Source organism: Enoplosus armatus, chromosome 7, assembly GCF_043641665.1.
Source record: "Enoplosus armatus isolate fEnoArm2 chromosome 7, fEnoArm2.hap1, whole genome shotgun sequence".
NCBI classification, from domain to species: Eukaryota; Metazoa; Chordata; class Actinopteri; order Centrarchiformes; family Enoplosidae; genus Enoplosus; species Enoplosus armatus.
The window spans coordinates 2,131,225-2,158,402 of NC_092186.1; the positions used below are offsets into that span (position 1 = coordinate 2,131,225).

The following is a 27,178-nucleotide window of genomic DNA, read 5'->3' on the forward strand; positions in this document are numbered from 1 at the left end:
AGAGCAAACATCTTCATGAGTATAAAAGTTTCGGTCTGCTGAGAGCAATTTGTTGAGTTCAGATATCTTTACTTATGCTGCAGTTTAGACTTAGAAACCAAGCATTTCTCAAGTGTCTTAAACCAAATAACTTTTCCCATCTTTCAGAGTAATTGTAATAATTAAAATATGTTGAAACATTAAACATGTGTTTAAACATATTACAGGAACATAATGTGATGTTTACTGGGTTATAAAAAGGATAAAAGTGCCCTCAAGTGGCCAAACAACAGAATACCTGCAGAGAGCAACTTGGTGCTCAATAACAAAATGTGTAATAAACTCAAAAGCAGTGTTCATTCATTAATTACGCTCTTACATTGCATTATTACTACCTTTAGTTAAATAAAAGAACAAATATATAGAGGGTGAGAGACATGAGGGTGAGTAAAATTGATTTGGCAAAATACAAGATTGATATTCTCCTGATAGTAGATTTGATGATAAATATTCAATTCTGTATACAAAACAGACATTTTGGTTTTTTTGGAAATGGCAAATTGTTAAGAGTGCAATCTATATGCTGTCAAATCATCAGACATAAGGTAGGTTGATAAAACTAAAATGAACATATATAATCTTACTTTCATCTTCCATGTATTTTATGTGAACCAATGCACTAAAACTCTACTTTGGTGTACCGACTCGTCTCCAACCCACTGCTAATTAATCTCCTGCAATACGGGACCTCTGTCCCAACAAAATCCCTGTAGGCGAGTGGTCTTAGTTCAAGGTTGCGGACCGAGAGTTCAATGGAGGAAGGCTTCACCTCAGAGCTGACCAGCTGCCTGCGTGGACAAAATCATGCATTTCTGGGAAAGAGCTGTAATTAACTGGTTGGCCGGGGACCAGGACAGGAGGACCTACCATATGGAGATGTGGCCAGACAAATTAAGAAGCAATGAGGATGAGCACCAACCTCTGTCAGACAGCAGCAATGTATAGAAAGACTAAATGAGGTCAGGTCATTTCATTATGTCCACAACACTCTGAAACAATGTAGTTTTGTCCAAACTAAAATACGTTGGATCAGGATGAATTATGCTGTGTAGAAGAACCTGCAGCCAATTATCTGAGAGTGTGTTCTGTGTATAGACATCTGTAAGCAGATAAGAACTTTTAGTACAAAAATATGTCAATAATTAAATGGGAGTCGTATCTGTAGACAACTGAGAAAGTGAAACGACTTAAGCCGGGCCTAACAGGATGGTTCTTGGCTCCTGGATCCATCTTGCACTGGCCATACTTGCTTGGACTGGATGTTCCTGGTTCATAGGCCTACTATGCAGTGGGACAGACGTGCTGTAGGATATTGCATATGTGCAGTCCTAACAAGTACGCTCACAGGGTCCAATCAGTTTTCAATTTAAGAAACAGATCACACTGCAACCTTATCTCGGGATTTTGTTTTTATAATTGAATTCCCAAACCATGTAGCTCTATAGAAAAACCACTAGAAAAACTCTATTGGACTTTTACATGGAGCAATAAGCAATAAATGCATAATGCAAAGTGTCACACCATCTCCCCTTTCCTAAACTGGCAGTATATCATAACTGGAATGGACCAACACAAATTGTTCCACAAATTGAATGCATTTAATACCGCGTGGAAACGCAAATTTCGCAAAAGTAGTCGAGAATAGAAACTTCCCACCGTGACCCTTCAGAGGCTCCGTAGAAAAATAGAATAAAACAAGTTCTGATGGTTTATTTTCATGTTTTCAGTCCCACGGGGAGGCGGAGCTTCTACAATCTCTCCGGAGCCCACACACAAGCCACAGCCCTGACGTTGCCGTAGCAACGGCCCTCGGAGTAGGGGGACGCCACGAGCGACTTGTAATTGGTCAGATCAGGCTGTCGTTCGGCCCTAATCCTCCCTCTGATTTGTTACATGTACTGTCGCTCTTACAGACTGCGATGTGATTGGCTAGTTTCTACGCTCGCCTCCCGCCTCAGTGAATAAGCTCTTGCAGCTGCACGCAAGTCAGAAAAAAAAAAAGCGAGCGGAGGAGGTGTCCTCACCGTGCGATGAGTAGAAACTGGGTTGTTTTGAGGAGTAAAAAGTTCCTAGTTCTGATTTACTGTTGGCTGACCCTTGGACCTTTGTGTTCACTTGGAATTACACAGAGTTGGGAGAAATGTAGGGACGTTTTGGCTGCGTTTGTCGTTGCTTCACGATGGATGAACCTGCGACAAGGCAAGTGGTAGAACCGCGACTCGTCAACGTTAGTTAGCTAACTTAACGTAGCGTTTGTAGTTCAGTATTTCTGGCGTTAAATATGTTTATTCAAATATGTTTCGAAGCTGGGAGTTGTGTTTAAAATACAGGGGGATGTATGGCGAGAAAAAAAACCCCATTGACATTAACGTAACTGTCCGCAGAGAGTTGGAGATGTCCCTGTCAGACGGTGCCTCGGACGACGACATGCCCTTAACGTTACCCTCAGAGGGCAGCCACAGTGGGAGCATCCGAAAGGTGAGACACCTGGACAGACAAACATACACACACACACACATTAGGCTATGTGGTAAACTTGAGGAAAGGGTCTGAAAACGGTCCTGGATGGCCCCATAAAATCAATAGTAAGGTAGCTGCAGACTGTGGACTATCCCAAAGCACACATGTACAAGAGTAACTCCTGTCACCATACTGGAGGTCCTCGTTTTCTGTTATCTCTGAAGACAGCTCACTGGATTAAATTAAGGGTTAGCTAGAAAACTTTCCACATAAGGCCACTTTAACAAGAGCTATGTGGCTTCAGCTCTGTAAACCAAGAGATGATGTCTGTATTGGCAAATATGAGCTTTGATAGACTGCCGTATGATTTTTGCTGAAAGTATTCGCTTGATTTTGCCTGGTGCCTCTGGATGATCCACTGACCTCGCTGTTAACTGTTTTCATAGAGATTGTTTCATCAGTAGAAAATAGTTCTGTAGATTATATGAGTAACAGAGAAATAGTTTTTGGAAAGACACATTACTGCTGAAGTATTTAACGTCCTTTGACAATGTTTAGGGTGGCAGCGGAAATTGCAGAGGAGGAGATCTCACAACTTTAGCAGAGAAAACTTAAACTATCTGTAAGACATGTGCTCAGAGAAAGTCACCTGGACATCGCAGGTTTTTTGACACAGGCTTTTAGACTTTATCTTCACAGAAGTCGAGCAGCCTCCATCCTCCTGCCCCCCTGATGGTAGAGCAGAGGTGGGAGCTCGGCCAGAAGTCTAATCCACACAGGCACTCTGAGGCTTACTTGACGTGCGCATGCTAAACAAACACCTTAACTGGGTGAGAGGGAACGAGAAAGATAGAGGCAGAAAGAGTGAGAAAATGAGAAACTGTACAAGTTGTCTGCAGGAGGGAGGGATAGAGAAGGTGATGGAAGGAGCCACAAGGATGAGGAACGGGAGTATGCAGCATGTTTACAGTACTGCTAATGCATCTGGCACGTTACTGTACATCTGTTTACCTTTTAAGTGTGAAACGGTGCTGCATTGTATGATAGATTGCTGATTTTAGTCATTCAGCTGTGGGGAAGCTGCTCTGGTGTTGTTGGCAAATTGCAGTTTGAAGCTAGATTTAAGAGGCCTTTAGATCTTCAGACATATACACAGCTCTTACATATTACCAGATCCCTTTTCTATGAAACATATTATCCTTGTTGCCATGCCAGGTTATTACCCCTCCTCAGCTCTCAGTTTCACTACATCCCTGATGCGCTCTTTGACACACCCATCATCTCTGGCATGCTGTCCAAGCCAAAGTCATCTGTGAGACTTGTCTTTTTGGATGTCCTCAAAGACAAATATTTCCATGAACTACTATACTACTATTATTACTACTATGATTGCTATTTGCATGAATATAAGACAATGTTGTCTTTTTTTCTGGAAATTACGTTGAAAAATGGGGATTGTTTTACATTTGATACCCAGACTAGACCAAGTAATTTACCAAACTGTCGCATTTTCTCTCTTTAATTGCTGCTGTCTCTCAGATAATTGACGTCATCCTAATTGTTGCTCTCTCTCGGACGGCCTCTCTTCATCTTTTGTTTGTGTAGAGGAGAATTAATTTGTTTATAACTTATCTGGCTGTAACTCCAGCAGCTTCTTCCAACATGGTTGATGCTGGTTGGCTAATTAATACACATGTTCTGTATTTTATCTAAATAACTACATTTAAAAATGGGATTATTTGTATTGATTAACTCTACTTTATATGTAACAACACACTTACAAGATGTCACTGGTTGTCTTGCAGTCAGGGTTGTCTTGTATCTGTTGGGACAGCTGTCACACCACTGTTGATGTAGAAACAGACTTCACTTCCTCAGCACTTAAAATGATCAGATTTGCTGCTGTAATTCACCGTTCATCAACTCTTTTGCCTTCTCTCTTTCTTTCTTTTCTCTGCAGGGATGTGATCCTTTCGCCCAGACTCAGCGCAGTAAACTGCAGCACCGGCGAGCTCGCATCAACCAGCAGATCAACAAGGAGATGCGCATGAGAGCCGGAGCAGAGAACCTGTTCAGGTGAGGTGCTGGGAGGGGTCAGATGGCTGCTTTTTCTCTTCGCTGCTCTGATGATGTATATTGTTTTTCCCCTGATGAAATGGGACATGAAAATGTTGACATTTCCCCAGTTTCATCTGTTGAGGGACTTTTCCTGCAGGGGACAGTGTCAAGACAATGTCACCTGATTAATTAAGATAAGTTAAATTTTGTTGGAAAAAAGTGAAATTATGCAGTTGTGTTTACAAGACACAGCACAAGGGTAAAGAACAGTTAAGCTTGTGTTTGTGAAGTGTTTGCCTGCTTTATCAGTGGTTTCAAAGTGTCTAATGTAGTAAGGTGGTGCTCCCATTGTTGCCCATTTTGATTTGAAAGGGCAAACCTTCTCGTCGATCAGGTTTTCCTCTCGAAGATGTAATGATAAATGCTATTCTGGTCTCCGCTGTGTTGGTTGCTCTTTGTCAGCTTGTGGGCTCTGTCACATTGGTGGTGTCCTGTGATGGGAAAAGGTCAGAGATCACTCCCCTCCAAAACACACACACACACACACACACACACACCAGCACCACCCAGTTTTATGATCCTGTTTGTGTTCACTGTGTGTGAACACGCATATTTATGTGTCTGTCTGCTTGTGTGTCTTCTCCATGTTTTGTATGTTTGTGTCTCCTCTTCCTTTTTTCCTATTATTACTTTTTTGTACTCATACAAAAGTATAATTGAACATTTCAGACTCTTCAGTATAAACACAAGCGAGGCTCGTCACCCGACTGAACTGTGCTGGCTTTGTGTTTTTTGAAGCAGCTAGCTGTCATTCACACAGCACACAAGAGTTTTATTGGTGAAGAAATGAAGGAAATAAAAAAAGAAATGGTGGCAGGACATCAAAGTATTCTCTCTGAGAACATTAGCGTCATCTTTATCCCTTCCAGCTTCTCTTCATCTCTCTGTGCCTTTGCTTTCTCCCTCTTTCTTTCCAACTATTTCTCAGGCTCTGCGTGTTTATTATCCACTCGGGTAGATTACTACAGAGGCTGAAAATATACATTTAATATATGTGCATACATTTGGTCTACAATTTTGTTGTGGTAGTTTTGGGAACATTTATAACATGAATAGGCCCACTGTGCAAAACTATCACTGTCGCTCCTTTACTCATAAAGATTCAACTTGGGAGTGGAAGGAGGAGGAGAAGGAGGCACTTCATTAAAGCAAGGAGCTACTTTCTTCCTCCTTAGTGGTGCCGTGTCAGAATCTAATTAGATCAACGCAGAAAACAACAGTGTCTTTAATTAAAAGACAACCAAGGGCACCCCTCACTATTATCCCAGGTCTTGTTTGGCTACAGCTAATTAAATTTCTCAAAGATCTTTTTCATGGATCGATGGATCATTGGGAGCAGGCCTACTACTTGTAATTATATTCATTATTGTGTAGTCGCACTGTTATTTATCTACTGCCCCCATATATTCCAAAGGGATGTCTTTTTCCACACTAGCGAACCAAAAAAAGATATTCAGTTAACAAGCATATAAAACTAGAGCTGAAACGATGAGTCGATTCATTCATCAGTCAATCAACAATTTACAACATTTCTGATAATCAATTTTATCGTCATTTTTCAAGCAAAACACCCAAATATGACCTTGTTCTAGTCTTTTAAATGATGATTTATTGCTTTTCTTTGTCTTTGGACTGTTGGTTAGACAAAACAAGCAATTTGAAGACATTATCTTGGGTTTCAGGAAACTGTGAAATTTTTTTTACTTTCTGACATTTTACAGACCAAACAACTAATCAATCAATATAATCGAATGAAAATAATTGTTAGTTGCAGCAAATCCTTATGTTTGAGAAGCTGGAACATTGTCAGTTTTTGCATGATAAATGAGTTAAATGATTATTCCATTATCCAAGTTGTCACTTAATTTTCTGTTGATTGATTAATCAACTAATTGTATCAGCATTAATAGGCAGATTTTCTCCCCAACACCATTTTGGACTTGATTCAGGCTGTTATCCTAAAAGGTGATGACTCAGTTTAGGGGAACTAAAACAAGCGCTCCTGCCCTTTCTATTGGGACGATGGGTCACAGAGACAAAGAGGACCCCCACACAGCCTGCCGGCCTGTAATCAGCTGGCTTTGTGTCCGCCTCCTGTCCTGTTCCCATGCAGAGATTCCCAACAGAGCCCCGGCAAGCTCATCCCCCACTTATTTGTCTGGCACAGCCAGACTTTTTTTTGTCTGTCCTCCCCCTTTCCGGTCAACTGGAATAGTCCGCACACACACAAAACGTCTCACTTTCGTTTTCACTGAAACTGTTGAAGAACTGGGTCGTGGTATGAGTGCTGGTTGGGGGGGTGGGGGGTGGTTAAGATGCTAATTACAGATGAAAGAGGTTGTAACTCATCAGGGTTTGTGACTGGCTGATGAAGACGTCATGTTGTGTGCTGCAGGCTGTGTTTCTCTGTGGGAATTCAGCGACTAGTTAAATCCTCGTCTTCATGTCAGTTAGTTCAGTTATTACAAAAAGTTTCTGATAAAACTTGTTTTCAGCGTCTCCGATACTTCATGTGTTTAAGTCAGTGCCTCCCATCGGTGTAAGAAAGAGTTATTTTTTTCTCTCAAAAGCTGCACTATGTTGTGCGTGCAAGTGAGTGTGTGTGAAGGGGATATTTGGCAGCCCATTTAAAGCTGACTAATCAGATTGCCCTTGGCTTGATCCTACATATACGTTTGTGTGTGTGTGTGTGAGTGACTGAGGGAGGGAGTGACAGATGAGGAGACAAGAGAAGGTAAAGTGGTCTAACTGGACAGATTAACATTATTTACAGGAGCTCAAAGGTGAGTTTGGTCATGTGTTAAAGAATCACAACTTTCAGTTTCTCCACCGGTCACATTTAATTAAAACAAATCTAAAACACTGTGTTTAGGACATCTGCTTCATATATATATATATATATATATATCTATATATATCGTGTCAGTTATATTAAATCAGTTATATTTACTGTACATACATGCAGTAGCCTTTTTAAAATCTGTTTTAGAAGGGCCCGATTCAGTTTAAGTCTTTTTCCTACAAGAAACCGATCATGTTTAAAATGCATCAGCCCACCATTTTGTTCCCTTAGGGCAAGTCTTGCTTTGACTGCCAGTTTTCTGTGAATTCATATGAGCGTCTGCGTTGATCAGCATACTTCAAAACCCTGACGAACAGAAAAACTGTCGGCAAGGAGCGAATTTAAATGAAATAGTTTTAAAAAAAGTGTAAGCAGTGGAGTTACAGCACCTGAGAATAAGCAGTTACTGATGTTGTTAGTGATTTAACATCAGTGATATATATATATATACACTGGATACATTAAAAAGAGCAGGTTTGAGTTACATTTACAATCAAAAAAGAGAAAAAAGCCTACTCTTCAGCCTGTTTGCACTGTGAGTGTTAATATTTAGTTTTAGTGTATTGTTTATCAGTGACCCAAAATAGAAGCACACCTGGCCGATTCTATGAATTTGTCATAGTTTCCCCTTGGCAGCTTATTTTATGTGTCTTTCGTCCCCAAATCTTCCACCTGATGATGCATCTAATGACTCATCCAGCACCAAGAACTTTAATCTTTTTAATCTTTTTAGCTGATAAAGCTGAGTGTCAGTGTTTTTCACATGTAGAATTTATTAAGGCTTCCGGACAAAAACATTGTTCTTTATCTGTATTTCCTATTTATTTCCCCTTTTGAAGTGTAGATTTATTGAAAAGTCTGTCAGAAAGTGAAATTTTCCTGTGAATTCGGTGCTGTTTTGCAGCCCTCTTCTTGCCAGTGCTCAACCTGTCTGTTAGTCACAAAATGTAGTCATCTTGTCCTTGTACATGTTTTATCATTGAGCCAGTGAAATTCAGTGTTTGCATAAGTAGGGGGATTTCCTGGCCTGCACAAGTGTATATCAGCAGTTACCACGGCAACCTAGTGATGCCTCAGATTTCCTGGAAGGTTGTGTCTCGTTGACCTCAGACCCCCGCAGCAGTGTGAGCCGGCTTTACTCAGTGCTTGGAGGATGTGTGGAGAGTCTTGAAGTGAATGAACAGAGGATGATGGAGAGATAGTTGCATAAATTAAAGACAGGCTTTTTGTCATATTTGTGCATATTTACACCTGCTGGTCAGTTTTCAAGGTGGATTGTGTTATTTGTGATGAAGCAGCCAAGGACACACAGGAACACAACATCCCCTGACATGTAAGACTGTTTTATACATCCCAGTGCTAACATTGGTGACTAATTTGAGTAAGTTAAGGCACCAGCCCGACTATAGAAATGTCAAATTCAGATGTACGTGTTTTTCATTCTCAAATGACAGGGATCAGTAACATGAGCAGCAGGTGTCAAACACACGAAGGAGGGAGATGCATAAGTGATTATTCAGTTACAGTATACTTTATAAAGTTAGTTATCAGTTACTGGAATCATGTCACCAATTCTAGAAAAATATGTATCATGTAAAACTTGCAGCTGCTGGTTATTTTATTATCAATTGTTGGCATCCTCCAATATCTTGTTTCGTCAGATCAACAGTCCAAAACCCAAAGATATTCCATAGAATTCCAAGGAAGCAGCAAATCTTCAGGTTCTGCAAAGAGCTCAGTTATGATAGATGTCTGGTCTAATTTAAGGACATTTTAAATTATGGAGTTTAGAGTTTAGGAGGTGCGAGTGTTTGTGATGTTGGCGACTGAACCTTCTCCTGCTCAGTGGCATTCAGTCAGTTACTGACATGTTGACTCGGAGTAAATTCAAAATAAGACTCCTTTTCTGCTGTCACAATGGAAATCTGTTATAATCTAATGAAGGATGAGATCTGATGTGTGTGTGTGTGTGTGTGTGTGTGTGTGTGTGTGTGTGTGTGTGTGTGTGTGTGTTTCTGCAGGGCAACAACGAACAACAAGGTGAAGGAGACGGTGGCTCTGGAGCTCAGCTTCGTCAACTCCAACCTGCAGCTTCTCAAAGAGGAGCTGGAGGAGCTGAACAGCAACATGGAGGTCTACCAGACAGACAGGTAAACACACACACACACACACACACACACACACACACACACAGAGCCCATTTATTATTTGTTCTGTGAATTCCAGGTCACTCTCATTAGTCTGAGAATTATAATTGTTGACAACAAGCATCCATTGCATTTTTGTGTACACACAGTGTGAGTGAATGTGCTCTTGCACTTCTATCTTTGTGGGGACCAATTCATGTTTTAGACCTTGAGAATGAGGACATTTTTGTAAAGAGAGGACATTTTGTCTTATTCTCAATTCTCAAAGGGCTGTTTGGGGGTTAAGACGTAGTATAGGGTTAGAATTAGGTTTCAGTCAAGGTTATGGTAAGGGACTAGATAATTATGTCACTGAGGGTCCTCACAAGTATAGAAGTGTGTGTGTGTGTGTGTGTGTGTGTGTGTGTGTGTGTGTGTGTGTGTGTGTGCGGTCCTTCACAGCCAGGAGATTTTCCCCTCTGCTGCCCGGGTCATGGGAAGGATAAATCCCCTGATTAGAGTGTCATTAATGACCCCGTGGTGTGTGTGCGTGTTTATGTTCATCGTGAATGGAGGGGGTGACTGTGGGGGGTGTCGGGCGGTAAGGGTTAATACTTGGCTTTAGCTTTGCTTATTAGCAGGATGAATCACCGAGCAGTTAGTCTGCTGGGTCTGAAGACAAGCAGATGGCAGTGCTGACTTTACTGTGGCTATAACCTGCACTGCTGTTTGTAACCTGTGAAAGATTACACACACACACACACACACACTGTATTTATTTCTTTTCACAGTGAGGCTGTCAACGTTCCCATGATCCCACTCGGATTAAAAGAGACCAAAGAGGTGGACTTCACAGTTTGTATCCAGGTAAAGATGAAATCCATCTACTCACATTTTACCCCCTTGATTTATACCATTTATCAAATTTCCTTTTTCTTTGAGAGAAAAACGTACAGGTCTGCCTGACCTCACCTCCTCACCTAACCTCACATCCAAAGATGTTTATGCATTTCTTTCCTCATGAGAAGAAGCTGGCCTTTAAACATTACTTAAATATGTGTCAGAGCTTGAATTTCCAACTTACAAACTTGCAAACATGCGTTTTCCCTAATTTGACAGTTTTTCTTTCTTATGTATTTGTTGCAAGGCTACTAGGGGGCACTAAAACTCAGCTCAGCTGTGAAACAGATTTGTCATTATGTGACCATCTGTCTCCCCTCACAGGACTTCATCTGTGAGCACTACGGGGAGGACAGCTCTCTCTACGACAAGGAGATCAAAGAGCTTATGGAGCTCAGACAGGTTAATAAATGCACTCATACAAAACAAACCTTGATCTAGTTTAGCATTAAATCTGTGTTTTATTAAGGGGGTCTTGTCTGATGCATTTTTATGTGTGTTGTTGTTGTTTGGAAAAGGCCATGCGGACACCCAGTCGTAACCAGGCCGGCCTGGAGCTACTGATGGAGTACTACAACCAGCTGTACTACCTGGACCAGCGCTTCTTCCCTCTGCACAGGAACCTGGGCGTGCACTTCCACTGGTAGCACTCTTAAAAATAAAAGCCTGGAGGTTATTGAAATCCTGGTTGTGTAGAGAAAAGATGACAAGTGAAACTTTATTTCTTAGTTTAATTAGTTACTCGTCTGTATTTTGTGAAGAACTCTGATTGAACTGGATGCGTTTTCAAATTTGATGTGATCGAGTCCAAAGACAATTAAAAACTGTCCAAATAATGTATATATGGACTGCATAGTAAACATTTAAAAATATTAATTAAGACAGTTAATGACACACGAACAGGATGCACCAAGTCATTTTCTTCCTTCTTGTTTGTCCCACAGGTACGACTCTCTGACAGGCGTCCCGTCCTGTCAGCGTACGTTGGCCTTTGAGAAAGGAAGTGTGCTGTTCAACATTGGTGCTCTGTACACTCAGATTGGAGCACGGCAGGACCGCTCTGCCACAGCTGGCATAGACAAAGCTATAGATGCCTTTCAGAGAGCTGCAGGTACTGAAACAGCACATACTCACCTGAACGTTCCACTAGAAGCATTGTTTTGCACAAAAACAGCTGAGTCTGTTCACCTTATCTGCTAAAATATGGTTCAATTTGTACCCACATTTTACTCATATATCATTTTTCTACTTGGGGCATTTACTAGGACAATTACTAACATTTATTGTTTTCATCATTGTTTAATCTATCCATTATTTTCTTATTTATTATTAATTCTTTTCAGTGTTTTGTCTGACCAACAGTCCAAAACCTTAAGACATTCAAAGAAAGAACACAGAGAAAAGCAGCAAATCCTCAAATATCTGAAGCTTGGACCAATTGATTAATTAACTTGTTGAACAAAATGTTTGTTGTTTTTATTTGTGCTTTTATTATGTTATTTATGTCAATTTCCTTGTCTTTAGGTGCATTTAATTACCTGAAGGAGAATTTCTCCAACGCTCCTAGTCTGGACATGAGTAGTCCGTCGCTCTGCATGCTGGTCCGGCTGATGGTTGCGCAGGTGCAGGAGTGTGTGTTTGAGCGTGTCACACTCACCACACAGGACACACATTTCACTTCCCATCTCCTCCTGGCACAAGAGGCTGCACGGGTGAGTTAACACACCTCGGGTTGTGCTGTGTTATTACTGTTAATATCCCGTGATTCTCACACTGTTGGTGCGCGTGTGTCCTGTAGGTGTCAGACGTCTACTTGTTAGTGCAGCAGACCATGACGCAGCCTCTGATGAAGGACTACGTGCCATTTTCTTGGGCGTCCATGGTTCAGGTCAAATCTGAACACTTCCGCGCCCTCTCACACTACTACGCTGCTGTTGCACTCTGCGACCACACGTGTAAGTCACACCAAACCACTCAGAATATTTCATATATTTTGGGGGTGTTCACACTATTGTATTGCAGTGGAACTAATACCTTGGTTTGCACATTAAAAAGATGCAGTAAAGTCAGAGATAAATACATTCAAGACATTCACTTACATATAAAAACACACGCTTACACCTGCAAACATACTGTAAAAGCAGAAGAGGTGGCAAACTGACAGCCATCCTAAAAACTAAAAGCAAGATAAACTAAGTACAGTCCTTATAAATAATGAGGGAGGAAACACTTTGACCGGATAACATGGATCAGGTTTTGTAGTGCAGACTCGTAGTAGTATAGTATTTTGCAAAGACTAATGTGCTTCATGCAGGGTGGTCGCAGGTCCTTTAAAATCATTAAATGACAACCTGTTGTGGTGGGACAGCAGTCTCTTAGAAATAAGATAAAGTACCCTGAGAAAGTTTAGGGTAGGTTTTGAATGAACTTCACTGACTAAAAGATAATGAAAAATATCAGCAATAAGAAAGAGAAAACTTTAATTTCTGTCTGTACACACTTAATATTCATTGAATTCAGCGCTTACCCTTCGATTATTCTTACCTAAAACAACTTTGTGTACTGTATCTACACACATTTACTGGGAGTGTCTTGTTCTGTAGTGTCTGCTGAGGAGGAGGAGGCTGATGAGGAAGCAGAGAAGGCTTACCTCCAGTTCTACGTCAACGTTCCTGCAGGGCCACCACTCAGCCAGGTTTTAAGAGACCCTGAAAAAAGAAGAAAGCTTGGTGAGTTCTTGTATGCAAGGATGATGTATATATTTAGTCCAAATACACAGCAGACACCAGGTGGCTGCAGTTTTTTGGGGGTTAATTTCATCTGCAGGTATTCTATTCTGGGTAAAAAGTTGTATTCACACATTTACTAAAATAATGTCTGCAGGTAAAGCTCACCTGCGGCGTGCAGTCATCAGACATGAGGAGGCCATGCGTGTCCACAGTCTGTGTAAGATCCTGAGGAAGATGGACATCCTTCAGGACGTGCTGTCCCTCACACACAAACGCTCTTTGGACAAATACTCCGAGCTGGACAGAGAGGACGACTTTGACGAGACCGCAGAGGCTCCAGAGATACAGTGTAAGTATCTGTTTCAAGTCATATCACTAATATGACTGTGTGGTTAAGTGACAGTAAGTGATTGAGGTTTCTCCTGTTGTCAGCTCAAACACATCAGAAGCCAGACGTCACTCCACCCAACTTCTCTACTGTCCAAGTTACTGATATCTTCCAAAGACTGGTAAGACGTATTCATCATGAGCACAGTCTGACATTTAGGGAAATACACACATTTACTGAAAACATAGACCCGATTAAGATACCCACTAAAAAACTGCCTCTTCTCTGTGCTGCAGGGGCCTCTGTCGGTGTTTTGTGCACGGGCTCGCTGGGGTCCGGTACGTGTGATCTGCCTGCAGAGGAGAGAGGGTGGACTGGGACTCACGCTCAGAGGAGATTCCCCCGTCCTGGTGGCCGGAGTGGTGCCTGGGGGCTGTGCAGCGGTAAGTCTCTCTAACTGACCTTTAGTACAGCAGGACAGTCTGTAAAACTAGGAGATGGTTAGATCCTGATTCACAGTTTATTGTTCATTTATTTATTTCTTTACTGCTGTTTTTCAATCATTTATTTCTTTTTGTTTTTAGAGGGACTACACATCATTCGCAGCTTGTTTTAATTTTATTTTTCTTCTCTTTCTATTGCTGGAATAAATCAAATATAATCAATCAATATAAATATGCTATATACAGTATGTTTTTTTCTCTGTAAAATCTGGAAACAATGAGCCTCATGTTGAATCTACCTTATAATCAGCTTGATCATTTCTGACCACTAGAGGTGGTAAAATAAAGGACCCTGAGTGAAGATGGAAACAGTCTTTCTGGAGTTTCAGGCTGGACGTGAACAATACAAACTTGCAAACTAACATATAGTAGCTGGCCTGCATGTGTAAATGATGATTGGTTGCAGAATTTGTAATTGAACATGTATTGCTCAGTTCTCAACTCTGTATAAACCGCAACAAATACCACGTTTACACTCTTTCACTCACTTTTTTGTGATTAACAAATGATGTGTATTTTCACTCCTTTCCTAATACTTGTGTGTTGCGCAGGAGGCCGGACTAAGGGAAGGAGACTACATAGTAGCAGTGGACGGACTGGACTGTAAATGGGCCAAACATGGCGAGGTGGTCCACATGCTAAAGAGCTGTAGCGACAGAGGAGTGGAGCTCAGTGTGGTCACATTACACTCACACGACACACAGGTCAGCGTGTGTGTGTGTGTGTGTGTGTGTGTGTTTGGGATGCCAATGGCTGTTGTTTCAATGTATGTGTGCTCACCTGTGTACATTACCTGTGTGTGTTAGCAGGCGGAGAGGAGGACCATCACGCTGTCCCACAGCAGCGATAAAGAAAACACTGGGCAGCGTCTGCTGGGTGGAGCTAAGGGCCAGAGCTCCGCCTCCCTGTTGAACTGGAACAGGAAGAAGAAGAGAGAAGGCAACGGGGTCACTAAGAGACTAGGAAGCACTTTCAGTTTGTCGTTTGGAAGCATCCGAGACACGGAGGCCATGTACTGAGGCAGGACTGCAGAGGAACCACTCAGGGAATCACAGCAGTGGAGCGAGTGCTGCACCAAGAAACACCAGCAGGGGGTGCTGCTGCAGAGAGCTCTGACAGAAAAGCACAAGTCCAGTAAAACAATGTGTTCCTGGCTTTTTTTTTCTACAGCACAGTCCAATGTATGTGGAAACTTTGTTGGCCAATCAAATAGGTAGAACACCTTGTAGCTTTTTACTAATTGTTTACCATCAAAAGTGAAGAGGGAGGAGCTTACTGTTGCTGCCATGATGAGTTAAACAATCCTGCCCCAGAGGAGTCTGCTGCACTGCATTGGAGTCTAAAGGTGTGTTGAGACATGACGCCAGGAAGTTTTAGATGCAGGTATATAAAATCAATGGAAAGACGCGTGTGGGCGTAAATAGATGCAAATTTGCCCTTTGGTATGTTATTGTACCAGCAGCTAATTCAAAAGCAGTTTAGTCGACTTCACTGAGTTCCAGCACCGGACTTCCTGGTTCTTCTTACTGATGATGTGTAGCAACATGCCCACACCAACGCAGCCCCTTGTGTGTTTCGATGAACACGTATCATCGAACAAGTTTCATTCTAACATCAAACTACTAAACTAAATGACCCGTCTCAACACAATTAAGCGTTAAGCAACGCGGCTGACAGGTTTTGCGGCGAAAATTAAGGAGAACATTCCTGAAAGCTCCTTTACACAAAATGTGTATTGTAACATTTTTGTAACAAAGCAGACTTAACAAGCAAGCACCATATTTCTTGTGTCTTATATTTTCCTTAAGAGGTCTCTGAGGCTACAGAATAGTGTAATAGTCACCTGTTTAACCAGTGAAGTGCTCTCAAACCATCTGAAGCTGTTTGATGGATTTGGATGAGTTCATCCACTGATACTTTACCAGTAAGTATAATGTTGGATTCAGCGTTCTGTGAGAAATATTTTTGTGTTTAGTTTTGTCATTTTTAGAAGATTGAAAGCACTTCCGAGGTTTTGATCCAATGTTTTGTAGTTTTAGTATTTTTGATGCACTGTGAATATTGAAAAGGACAGCTCTCTTGTTAATGATGTAGTTCTGACTTGATGTTTGGATAATGAACATGAGACACTTGAGAGGTTGTGTGTATTTGAAATGAAATGTGATATTGAGAGATCCTGTGGTTTTGTTTCGTCTTATATCTGTTGTGCTCTTAATGGTTGAACGTGAACGGTTGTTGAAGTCCAGCCACTGTACTGTATGTTACAGTCCGCCAATATTAGGAACAATAGACGAGGATGTTAGTGGAGAAAAACGTTTGTTTGAATTAACATCGTTTGAACTTTTTGTAAGATTTTGATACAACGGCTTTGTCTGTACGGTGTTTGTGCCATGGTGGTCCAGAGTCATGAGTACGGAAAGCCAGAGGGGACAAACAATGATTTGTCATGTTTTGTTTTTACATAATTGCTCTGTGATATTTGTGTTTTTGGTTAAAAAAGTTAAGTGATAACAAAAAGCAGTGTTGACAATTTATACCACGTTTGCATCTTTTTTTATCCTCAATCATGAAATTATTGTCCGATTTTAAGGAAGCAACTTTCTTGTTGTAGCAGAAAAGCTGGTGAAATCTCGTCAGCGCTGTACTTGTGTGCTCTGTGTGTGTGAGTGAGTAATCGTTTGTTGTGAAGAGGAATCATTTTTCGCTCTCTGATTATCTGACATCCCTTAATGACTGCATTTGGGGATTTGCACAGTATTTTTTCATGTATAAATACAATAAAAGTGACTGATGAACCACTATCAGCTAATGTTCTTGACATGTTGTGAAAAGTAGAGGTCACTCTGCTCTCGCAATTATAGCACACGATAGTATAAACAGTAAATGCAACAGCAGACGATACGATTCTTTCATAGTTTACAGCTCTGAAGTGTCAATTACACACTTTTCTTTTTTAAATTCTACTAAAACAACACATTAAATCACTATTTATTCAGATGCAGTTATTTCACCATAGTGCTTTTTAGTTTTTGGTTAGTAGCTGTTACCTGACGCTTTAATTCAATTTGTGGAAAGTCATAGTTTTCATCATAGTAAACTCAGCTTTTTACCACCGTTCATACAGTCTGCACGACAGAAGTGCTGCCAAACTGCATTTACCAAAGCTAATCAGAGAACTGCCAAAGATTTTGCACCGAAGTGGAAATAAGTGCAGTGTAACTTAGAGCTTAGCCCACAAGGGGGCAATAAAACATCGACAAAAGCTGACAGATACACAGCCCCCCATACATCCCCTGAGCTGTTCCATGAAACTGCTCATCCAGTCGAATTTACTCTAATGCACTTTCTGATAATGCATTCTTACCCTTACGGTCTCATCCACACTCTGCCTCTGCTATCGAGCCGAGCAGTTATTATTATTATTACAATTATTTGGAGGTAAAATTTGCCAAAACTTTTTACCCAAACTGTACTATCACCTGTTGGCCTGAGACTTTTTGATAAACGTCACACCAAAAGGCTTTTTCAAGCACAAGAATAAGATATTTCAGCATGAAAGCGATGAGATTTAACAATGGGGGGTTTTGAAGATGATTTATTAAACGTCATGGTGTTTTCAGGGACAGGTACTGGGCTAACAAAGTCCTTCTGGTCCAGTCTAATATGCAGGGTAGGATACAGTGGAATTCATTTATCATAGAGCTGATCAACACCACATTATTCTCCCGTGGTCACAAATTTGTACACAATGAAAAGATGTAGCAGACGTCAGACGATCAATCAGATCAAGAGTTCATGAGAAGCTGCTGATGCTCCTCTCAATTCTTTTGCCTAAATCACAGCCACTGCTGTAAAGGTTATATACAGTGTGAAGAACAGGTGTATCCCAGTGGAAAGTGCTGAGCAAACAAGCACATATCTCTCTGTGACTTTAAATGAGGACCAACAGTTCCTGGGAATCCGACTTCTGTCCATATCTGGTCTTCCTACGATCCAACGGGGGCGGACGCCGACCCCAAGCCGCTCTGTTCCAACTCCGCTATCACCGACATGTGCTTGAAGTCTGCGGGGTGGTGGTTAAATGCCTCGACCAATCGGTACGTCTCCTCCCTCTGCGTGCCGTAGAACAGCTGAACCTGATTGGCCAAGCACTGAGCCTGGTGGACGGTCTGGGGAGAGGAGGGATGGACGGTTTAATATACTGCCAATATTTGAGTCTTTGAACGTACCAGTCCAGGTCTGATACACTATGTGGTCAACAGTATGTGGACACCTGAACATTACACCTGTATGTGGTTTAAACAAGTTATTCCAAAACCACAAACATTAATCTGCTGCCTTCACAAAGAATTTACAGCAGAGGGCCAGAGGTGTCCACATACTTTTGGCCATGTTATCTGTAAATAATAGGAAAAGAGGTGACATCAGCCTGCAGCCAGGTGAGTCCATACAGGTAAACACAGCAGGTAGAGGACTTACTATGAACTTGGGGTCCATCTCTGCCGTCATGAGGACCACGCCCTTCTCCTCCTTCAGGTCTGGGTAGTGGTAGAGGATCAGCTGACTGGGGGCGTTCTCGCCTAGCATCTGGACACCAACAGGAAGAGTAATGGAAACTGTAATGAACCCCTCCAGGTAACGTGAGCCAAAAGGCTTCATATTTAATGACGAGTTCCCTGAAGTTCCCTCGAACCCCGAAATATCAGCAGTTTTTATGAGCTTTCAAACGCAAGCATTTCAGGCCACTGAGCACACCTCAAACCTCAGTAACTGTAGGTTTGGAACGGTAAACCATGAAGTAGCTCTTCATTTCTACCTCAGAATACGTCGTTTTGATTGCCTGTACATCTAGACACCATACGTTCCCTTTATTTGTCCAGGTTTCATGTCGTTTCCAAACTCAAGACCTGGAAATGATCCTTTTGCTTTTCCATAAAATTTCAGACTTCAGAGAATAAATGAAGTCACTTTGTCATTGAGAACTGTTTGATAGTTTCAGGGTGACCTGCACATGACAGCAGTGCTGCTAGAAGCCCCGACAGTGTCAGTCCTCCCCAGCGGCATGTGAAGGTGGTTTACCTGGACGTTGATGAGGGAGGTGAAGTGGAGCTCGTGGCCGGACCACTGACCCACGAAGAACTCGTAACCCTCCTTCTGAGGCAAAGCGTAGAGGAACTGAGGAAGAAGGAAACCACAGAGAGAGGTCACCATGGTGATGAGAAGGATGAAAGAAAGAGGAAAAATATGATGCACATCATAGAATCAATTTAATCAAATGATTAATAACTTCCTCTGATGATATCAAGTGTTGCTGATCTGGTACTTTGCAGACAAAAACCCTGATTATGAACACTTTTGTCTTGTGCAGCAGAATATCTGAATAACTGCTGCTTTTTGGTTACAATGAGGCTGATAATCCTAATAATACTCCAGTTTAGTTTCTGCAGCTTTTTATCGACACGTTTCAGTTTCTCACCATCTGGCAGGACTTTGATCTGCTGAAAATCACCTCGTAGATCTGCGTCTGCAACATAACATAAGTCATTACTGGACGTGCCGATGTGAACATCGTTCATTATTGTTGGATCTATAAAACTGTCTGTTTATCAAAACGTTTTCTATTTACAAGCTTCATAGCACAGAATATCAAAAGCCAAATAACCTTTCTTAATATATGTTCGATGGTAAAAAAAACAAAAAAAAACATTAATGCAATGTGGAAAAAAGAGGGGAATAATAATTTTGAACTTGGGAATCCAGGAAGGATAATTTGCTTCAACACCTCATGGTTCAGGATTTTCAGGCAAAAAATGAAAAGATAATTATATTATACACTCATGGTGCATTTAAGATATCACATAAACTAAAAAGACAAACAGACATAAACAAAATATAACTGCTCTTCTGCAACAACAGGTAAAAGTCACAAAAATGAAACTAAATGAAATGTGGAGTTATTGTTCAAGTCAAGAACCTAATTTCATTAATTCAATCCAAGCATGAAAAATAATAGTTAAAAGATGTAAACGACGTAAGTAAATATTAAATGTTGTTGAACTCACCGGGATGACGGCGCTGATTGTGTCTTTGTTCGAATAATATTTCATCCAAAGCTGAGAGAAGAACACAAACAGGTCAAAACAAAGAACCTTTTCAAATGCAACAGGAAACGAAGATGCCATCTGTGGTTAAAAGAGTAAAGCTGAAGTCGCCCCCCCCCACAGACTCACCTCTGCTATTTCCTCCCCTGTCTTGTCCCTGATCATCTCCATGTTGAGGATGGAGCCCAGCGTCTGAAGAACAACACGTTACAGTCTGTTACTGGTACACACTTTCCCCAAGGACAACAGACAAAACGCTGAGGTGATCAAAAAGGCACAAACAGGATGAAATAATAATACTAATAAGCTACAAACATCAAACCAAAACACTGAATTGATTAGTGAAATGACAATGCAGATATTTGATTAATCATTTGAGTAAAAGTCTGGTGGTTTGAGTTTTTCAAATGTGAACATTTGGTGCTTATTATGTCAATACCTTAGTGTTCTTGACCATTAGTCAGAAGAAATGAGCAAGACTTCAGCTGTGTTGAGGCATTTTTAATTACTTTGAGATTTATTGAGTATTGTTCATTGTAGAAAAAAAACAAACAAAACAGAAAACAGAAAACATTTAAAGTAAAGTAAAAGCAATATTACACATCCACCCATCTCACCTTGTTCTTTGTGAAACCTTCTGATGCCTGATCGCCAGCGGCCATCTTGTCTCTTTTCTCCAACTGCAAAAATTCCCACAACAAAAGTGACATCACATTCACGCCGCGGTGCTCGAGAGCCGTCAACACACATTGTTGATGAAAGAGTTTCAATGGTTCACAGAGATCTCACAGTTTATGAGACGATGCCCAAAAAAACAAACGTAAGTGCTCAAAAATGTGTTTAAATTTCTGACTTTCATTTGTTTATTTCAGGACTCTGGTGAACATTTTCATGGTGTTCTGCCCGGCTGATACTCCACCTCCTCCTCCATGAACCTGACGAACTCCGCCTGCTTCGAGTGTCCGAGCACTTCATTCTTTGCTTCGTGCCGTTTCTCCAGTCGGGCCTTGTACTCCTGTGGTTTGCCGCTGAAAACAAATCGGACAAATCGGTGAAACACCAAGCAAAGAGAGCAACTTACAAAAAGGCTGAATCCCTTTTCAGTGCAGCGACCTCAACCTGCCTTCACTCCTACTTCAGTGAGTGACTTCCACACCTTGTGACTAACTCAGAGAAGAGGCCTCAAGACGGGCCTGCTTACCATTTTTAGAGAGAAAAATAATCAGTTCCAGCCAACTATTTATTTACAATAACTTCAGTACACTATGAAAATCAACTTGTTATATTATTCAATGTTTTCTTTGTCACTTTCCTTGATTGTGTCTGTTGGTAGTTTGAGGTTCATCCAACAAAAAGGGCCTGACGTGTCCAGGTCATGTGATGTTTGTTGTAGCTGTTCTGCCTCTGACTCTTAAATCTCTGTGTTTTACAAACAACCAGGACAGTTCTCACAAAGCTCCTGTTTCTAAACGCTTCTGACAATCAAAGTCTTTACCAAGCAAAGATCCATACATTCCTATCTTCTCAAATGTACATCTCTCACTTTTTTCTCTCCAAAACTGGAAAAAAAACAAAAAAAAAAACATTGGGGGTGTCAAGGGGGTGGGAGTAGCATTAAATGACACCTCAGATGAATCCCTCCATCCTCCCACAGGAAACAAGAGTCTAGTACTAAATTCGGCATGCACTACATCTCATCTCATCTCGCCAACATTAACAGCAACAGTTACTCTTCTTGGTCATTTAGATGTAAACCGAATATGTCATTGGCTCATCAGATTTTCGAATACATCTTTTGCGATAGTCTAAATAGTATTTACGCGTGTCGAAAAACAAATAACAGAATTTTCAAACGGAGATTCGGTTATCGCGTTGTGTCGCTGCTAGCTAAGTTAGCCCGCTGACCTGCGCAGCTTCTGGATCTTGTCCTGGTACTTGCTGAAGTACGGGTTCTCCTCCAGCTCCGGCTCCTTCCGCACCGAGAAGGCTCGGAAATGCGAAGGGACCAGCCCGGGGATGAGCGTCCTGATGCCGGTGGCCCTGACCGCTAACATCCCCCGGTACAAACATGACATTTGTACCACGGCCGCCGCCATCTTTCCATCGCTCCCGTCCAACATCTATAATGTTCCGGCGGGGAACGGTTTTCATACATTGGTTCCGACTAAAATGAGAAATGCTTGTAATTATTATTATTATTATTATTATTATACTTTTTTGTTAAGCCACCGTAAAACCTGACGCCATCTTTTAATGGTCTGTTTTGTCATGAAAACATAGTATAATGGCATGAAAAACAAGATAAACAAAATAACATTATATAAAAGTACATACTGTAATATGCAATATAACAAAAGAATGTAAAGTTTCTTCAAATAAATTATATTTCATTTCATTTTCATTTCATTTGTGCTGTTTTGTAAATAAGCCCGACGCTGCCAGAACAAAAGAAATGACCTGTGATGAGTTCAATGAAAGTGTTTTATGATGTGGGATCACACTGTTACACTGAGATCACTAAGTATCATCATCACTCACGATAATTAAGTTGTTATTCTCTGTTTTGATCATAAGTAACTGTCTTGTGATGAGAAAAAAACCCATCACATCTCACTCCAAAACCATGTTCATTAATGTGCTGCTCTGACAGCCTCCACCATTCTGGTTTCAGACTTTCCATCAGATGTTGAACCTGCTGCAGAGATTTGCTCCCAGATTTCAGCATTAGTGAGGTCCAGCACAACGATGTTGGGTGATGAGGTCTGGATCACTGTCAGGCTGAGGTCAGGGATCTGTGCAGGCCAGTCAAGTTCTTCCACACCAAACTAGGAAACCTATTTATCTATGGAGCTGGCTTTGTGCCCGGGCAAAATGTCATGTTGAAACAGGAAATAGACCAACAAAAAGGTTCATTGTATGGTGTAGCATCAAGACTTCCCGTCAATGCAACAAAAGAGCCCAAACCAGGAAATACAGACTCAAAACAAAATAATCTGCCATCTCTAATGACACTTTTGGGGGATTTTCAGAGCATTCTTCAATATATACATAAAATATAAAATGAACAACTTCAAATCTGCCACAGCTGTTTGAATGTCCTGACACGTTGAGACCACTGGAGGTCACTATATGTCTTCATTGAGAACTGCCTGAATGTCTCTACATGCATGTTTGAGTCCTCACTCGTATGTGAACACCGGATCATTGCAGCGATCTACCTCCACAAACACAGCTCTGATTGACAAACAAATAAATGAGCCTATAAATATAGTAAACAATCTGCTCCAATTCTCCTGAGTCACTCACTGATGTTCTCATCTTTTTCTCTGTGTGTATAAACCCACGCAAGTGTTCAGTGTGTGTGTGTGTGTGTGTGTGTGTGTGTGTGTGTGCACTAACAGACACCATGCTGGCAGTAAATTTAATGTGTGTTTCCCTGATGACCGTCTGAGTGCTTCTGTGTTTACTTCCCACGGCCAATCATTTTTCAATCACTAATCAATACACAAAGCAGCTGGGAGCTGTTCACTGTACATCTGGGTCCCAGCAGACGGTGATGATGATGATGGTGGCTAATGTGAGTGTGTTTGTGTGTGCATACATGGCCGCTGTTCTGCACTTCATCATAGCTACAATCACTGAATGTGTTACACAGAAATACACAATATATTAATGTCCTTTTCTTCGATGATGTTTTTTTTGGCTCAATTCAAGTTTATAATTACAACGACGTAACTGCATGTTACATATACACACACAGTATTTCATTTTTCCCCATTTAAGTTTTTAGTTGTTTCCTGCCTGCTTGAGGTGTGTGTCTCCATCTCAAGGATCTGATGCGACCTCACAGTATTTTTGAACTTTTTCAAATATAAATATAATATTTTACAATATTTGGAAAATATAAAATTAAGCAATTTACAGCGTTTTTTTTACAAACATCAGAAAACATTAATAATCCAAATTCCGTTGTTGTTTGGTGAGTCCATAGTAAACGACCTGTCAGTCAGTTTAAGAGGGACTGTTGGTGCTGCAGCAGCACAGTAGCTTATTGCTGTTGGTCTTTGCAGCACATAACAACATGGAGGTGCTGTTTCCCACAGACTACCTATGATGTTTGTGTGTGTGTGTGGACTTACAGTAAGGGAAGGTTCAATGATGGCTGTCTTTTCAGTCTTCACAGGAAGTGTTGATGTTGCAGCACACAGCGGTTTATTAGAAATGTTGACCTGCCGCTGGACTCATCATTTTAGTTTAGAGTCAGAATCAGAATCTGCTTCATTGGTCGAGTACGTGTTCACATACAATTCAGTTCAGTTCATCTCAAAGGGGCTTTACTGGCACGGGAAACAGATGTTTACGTTACCAAAGCAAGTGTGAAATAAAAACATGTACAAAAACAGAAGCATTGTGATTTTGCTGTTAGAAATACAGATGAGCACAAAATAACTTTCATAATAGTACATAATCATTGTATTATTATTTTATTGAATGTTTTACATTGTAGGAGGAAGTGCATCTCTGTCTCAGCCTCACTTGTCCAACACTGACCACAAATTCTGTTTTCTTTTGGTTGCCATGATTTTTTGCTCTATTGTTATTATTATATTATACTATTATTATTACACATTATTATTACTATTTGCTCTCACTGTTTGTTTACTATATTTATATGTGTACTATGTTACGCACAGTTACAAGAACAATTTACAGGAAGACAGAAACAGACATACAGCTAAAAACAAGGAGGACAAAGCTGAACAAAGACGTGTAAAAAATAAATATAAAAACATATAAATAAAATATACAAATAGAAGTATTACAGACATACAAGTAGGTGAAAAAATAGGTGTATATATGAATATATGCAAGATGTTTCTGTAGATTGTAAACAAACAAATACAAATGGTGCAAACAAATAATTAATGAAATAGATCACTGTCTTTACATGTAGTGGGTGGTTATACACAGTGTATGTATATGTATATGTAGATGTACGGCATGTATACATGTCTATACACAGCCTGCAGGATTTATACGTGACAGTGATGGATGATGTGTACATGTTAAAGCACAGTGTGTATCTGAAAATGTAAATATATAATTCATCATTTGTAGGTGAGTGGATGTGTTAATGTTACAGGCTTATTGACCCTTTATGTTAACTGTTAATCAGAGCGAGAAAATGTTCTTGTGTCTCGAACTAAACTTCACTAAACTTCTTAAACAGTGGCTGAGAATCTCAGAGTCAGCTTTAATGTTGGTAACTTTACCAGTAACACGATGAAATCGGGTGAAATAAGAAGAAAAAAATGTGAAATTTCTTTATTTTCAGTAAACTATTTAAGAATCTATTTAAGAATGTTTTTGTAAGATCAGATCTGTCATGAAATCCCCCCAAAAAACAAAGGAGAATCTACAAATGAATGGCCGTAAATATTAGTGCAATAACTAGAAACAGCAAAAATAAATAGAATCAACAACAAAATCAAATAATCAACTGCAGATTTTCTCCTCTGTGCTGTCTGACCGCTTTCTTTAATCGACTCTCTGCTTCTGTTTTTTCTTCCTCTCCTCTCACTGACCTGCTGCCCTCCTCCTCCTCCTCCTCCTCCTCCTCCTCCTCTCTCTCTCTGCATTCTCTCGCTCTCTTTGTTATGGGGGTCCTGCATGGAGGATGTATATTTTATGTGCGGCTCTGGAGGCTTTTACCATCAATTATAGAGAAACACTAAGCTCTCCATTTGCCGGACAGATGTTATTTTTTACTTAAGGAGAGAAAGGGGACTGTTCCATAATTCAGAGGTAATCCCGCTCACCAGAGAACAAATAAATAAATGAATAAATAAATAAAGCAAAAGCAAAAACCACAAACATTTGGTACACCGCTCCTGCGTGCTCAGACATGTAACGTAACAGCCGACACACACGCACAGATTTCCTCCGTCTTCAGCCTTTAAGTGCCTTCCATGTAATAAATATGGAACAGCTGCTTTATCATTTCATTTTTTATTCAATCGGCTTCTCCCAAAGTATTTCACAAAATCACACACACATATAATGCCAAACCTTTTTTTAGCTTCAGAACAATAGATGTGTAAAAACCACAGTTTTTCAAAGCTGAAATATTTGGTACAAAAACAAAATGAAGATGTTGACCAAATACAAAGCAGAAATTAACATATTTAGTCTTTTAAAATCTGGGGACATCATCACAAACTCCTGTTGTGCAGCCAGGTACAGCTGAAATGATTGGTCAAATGATAGAAAATGTATTTGATGATTGATTCGTCGTAATATAAATCATTTATCAAAAAAATCTCGAATTTGCTGATTTTCTCTGTTTCATAACTCTCTAAACCAAATATCTTGAACGTAACCTTGGGCTCTGGGCACCTGCAAACGGTATATGTGTGCAGAATTACTATTTTGCTCAGAATAAATCAGTGTAGAAAACAGAATTAAATACCTGTATTCTGCAGAACAGTCGGCCCAGAATCCAGATATTAACATCTGCCTAAACGTATCCTCTAAAACTCCTCTGATCCCTTCATATGTCCCATTAAGTATCTTTAAGGTTGGAAACATCAGTCTGAAAGCATCATATAATATTTTCTGTATAAGCTTGTTCCAACTCTTCCATGAATTTGAATCCTGTTTATACTGAGTGAAGCATTCAATTTAAACATCTACAGTTCCACGACAACTCATCAGTCAGACAGCTGTTACGTTGTCGTGAGATTGTTTTAACTAAGAATTCATGTTTTTTTTTATAGCTGCACCATCAGAAGGAAATATTCTACATGTTTTCAGCCTGACACATGTGATATTTTTTTAGAAACTTTGGGATCTTTTCTGATGTAAAATTCAGTTCTGTGGGTTTGGCTGCAACCTGCATAACGACTGACGGAAGATCAGTGGGGTTAAACCTAGGAAATAATCCACAGCACATCTATCTGATGGAGTGATGCAGCCATGAAAACATGGTTGTATAATCACCGGCCAGTGTCGGAACAAGGAGACCCAGAATAT

The 27,178-nt window shown here is 40.6% G+C and overlaps 2 protein-coding genes across 3 annotated transcripts; one reads left to right on the forward strand and one right to left on the reverse strand.

Moving 5' to 3' along the window:
• Nucleotides 1-2,218: 2,218 nt before the first annotated feature.
• On the forward strand, nucleotides 2,219-15,064 carry rhpn1 (rhophilin, Rho GTPase binding protein 1). The gene is made up of 16 exons (XM_070909306.1): nucleotides 2,219-2,242; nucleotides 2,428-2,517; nucleotides 4,460-4,575; nucleotides 9,481-9,609; nucleotides 10,377-10,452; nucleotides 10,810-10,887; nucleotides 11,004-11,128; nucleotides 11,430-11,596; nucleotides 12,010-12,197; nucleotides 12,284-12,440; nucleotides 13,089-13,214; nucleotides 13,369-13,563; nucleotides 13,647-13,723; nucleotides 13,839-13,985; nucleotides 14,597-14,749; nucleotides 14,855-15,064. Exons 1-16 carry the CDS (start codon nucleotides 2,219-2,221, stop codon nucleotides 15,062-15,064), a joined length of 2,058 nt encoding a protein of 685 aa, XP_070765407.1.
• Nucleotides 15,065-17,624: 2,560 nt separating this feature from the next.
• atpaf1 (ATP synthase mitochondrial F1 complex assembly factor 1) lies at nucleotides 17,625-22,266 on the reverse strand. 2 transcript variants are annotated; one of them, XM_070908829.1, is made up of 9 exons: nucleotides 22,052-22,266; nucleotides 21,066-21,174; nucleotides 20,764-20,826; nucleotides 20,276-20,338; nucleotides 20,108-20,158; nucleotides 19,522-19,569; nucleotides 19,125-19,220; nucleotides 18,525-18,632; nucleotides 17,625-18,214 (listed from the first exon to the last, which is right to left on the reverse strand). In XM_070908829.1, the coding sequence occupies exons 1-9, from the start codon at nucleotides 22,264-22,266 to the stop codon at nucleotides 18,032-18,034; spliced, it is 936 nt and encodes a 311-aa protein (XP_070764930.1). In that variant the 3' UTR covers nucleotides 17,625-18,031. The 2 variants fall into 2 exon arrangements, with proteins under 2 accessions (XP_070764930.1, XP_070764931.1); XM_070908830.1 differs by lacking the exon at nucleotides 19,522-19,569 and having other exon boundaries at nucleotides 22,052-22,251.
• Nucleotides 22,267-27,178: the final 4,912 nt, after the last annotated feature.

Excerpts from the sequence above, each read along its gene's own strand:
- rhpn1 (XM_070909306.1), top strand. The coding sequence starts at position 2,219 with ATGGATGAACCTGCGACAAGGCAA. Across the intron at positions 9,610-10,376 it reads GAGGTCTACCAGACAGACAG|TGAGGCTGTCAACGTTCCCA; the intron begins GTAAACACACAC and ends TTCTTTTCACAG. Across the intron at positions 11,597-12,009 it reads TGCCTTTCAGAGAGCTGCAG|GTGCATTTAATTACCTGAAG; the intron begins GTACTGAAACAG and ends CCTTGTCTTTAG.
- atpaf1 (XM_070908829.1), bottom strand. The coding sequence starts at position 22,266 with ATGTTGGACGGGAGCGATGGAAAGATGGCGGCGGCCGTGGTACAAATG. Across the intron at positions 20,827-21,065 it reads TCAGGTTCATGGAGGAGGAG|TTGGAGAAAAGAGACAAGAT; the intron begins GTGGAGTATCAG and ends GAATTTTTGCAG. Across the intron at positions 18,215-18,524 it reads AGATGGACCCCAAGTTCATA|ACCGTCCACCAGGCTCAGTG; the intron begins GTAAGTCCTCTA and ends TCCTCTCCCCAG.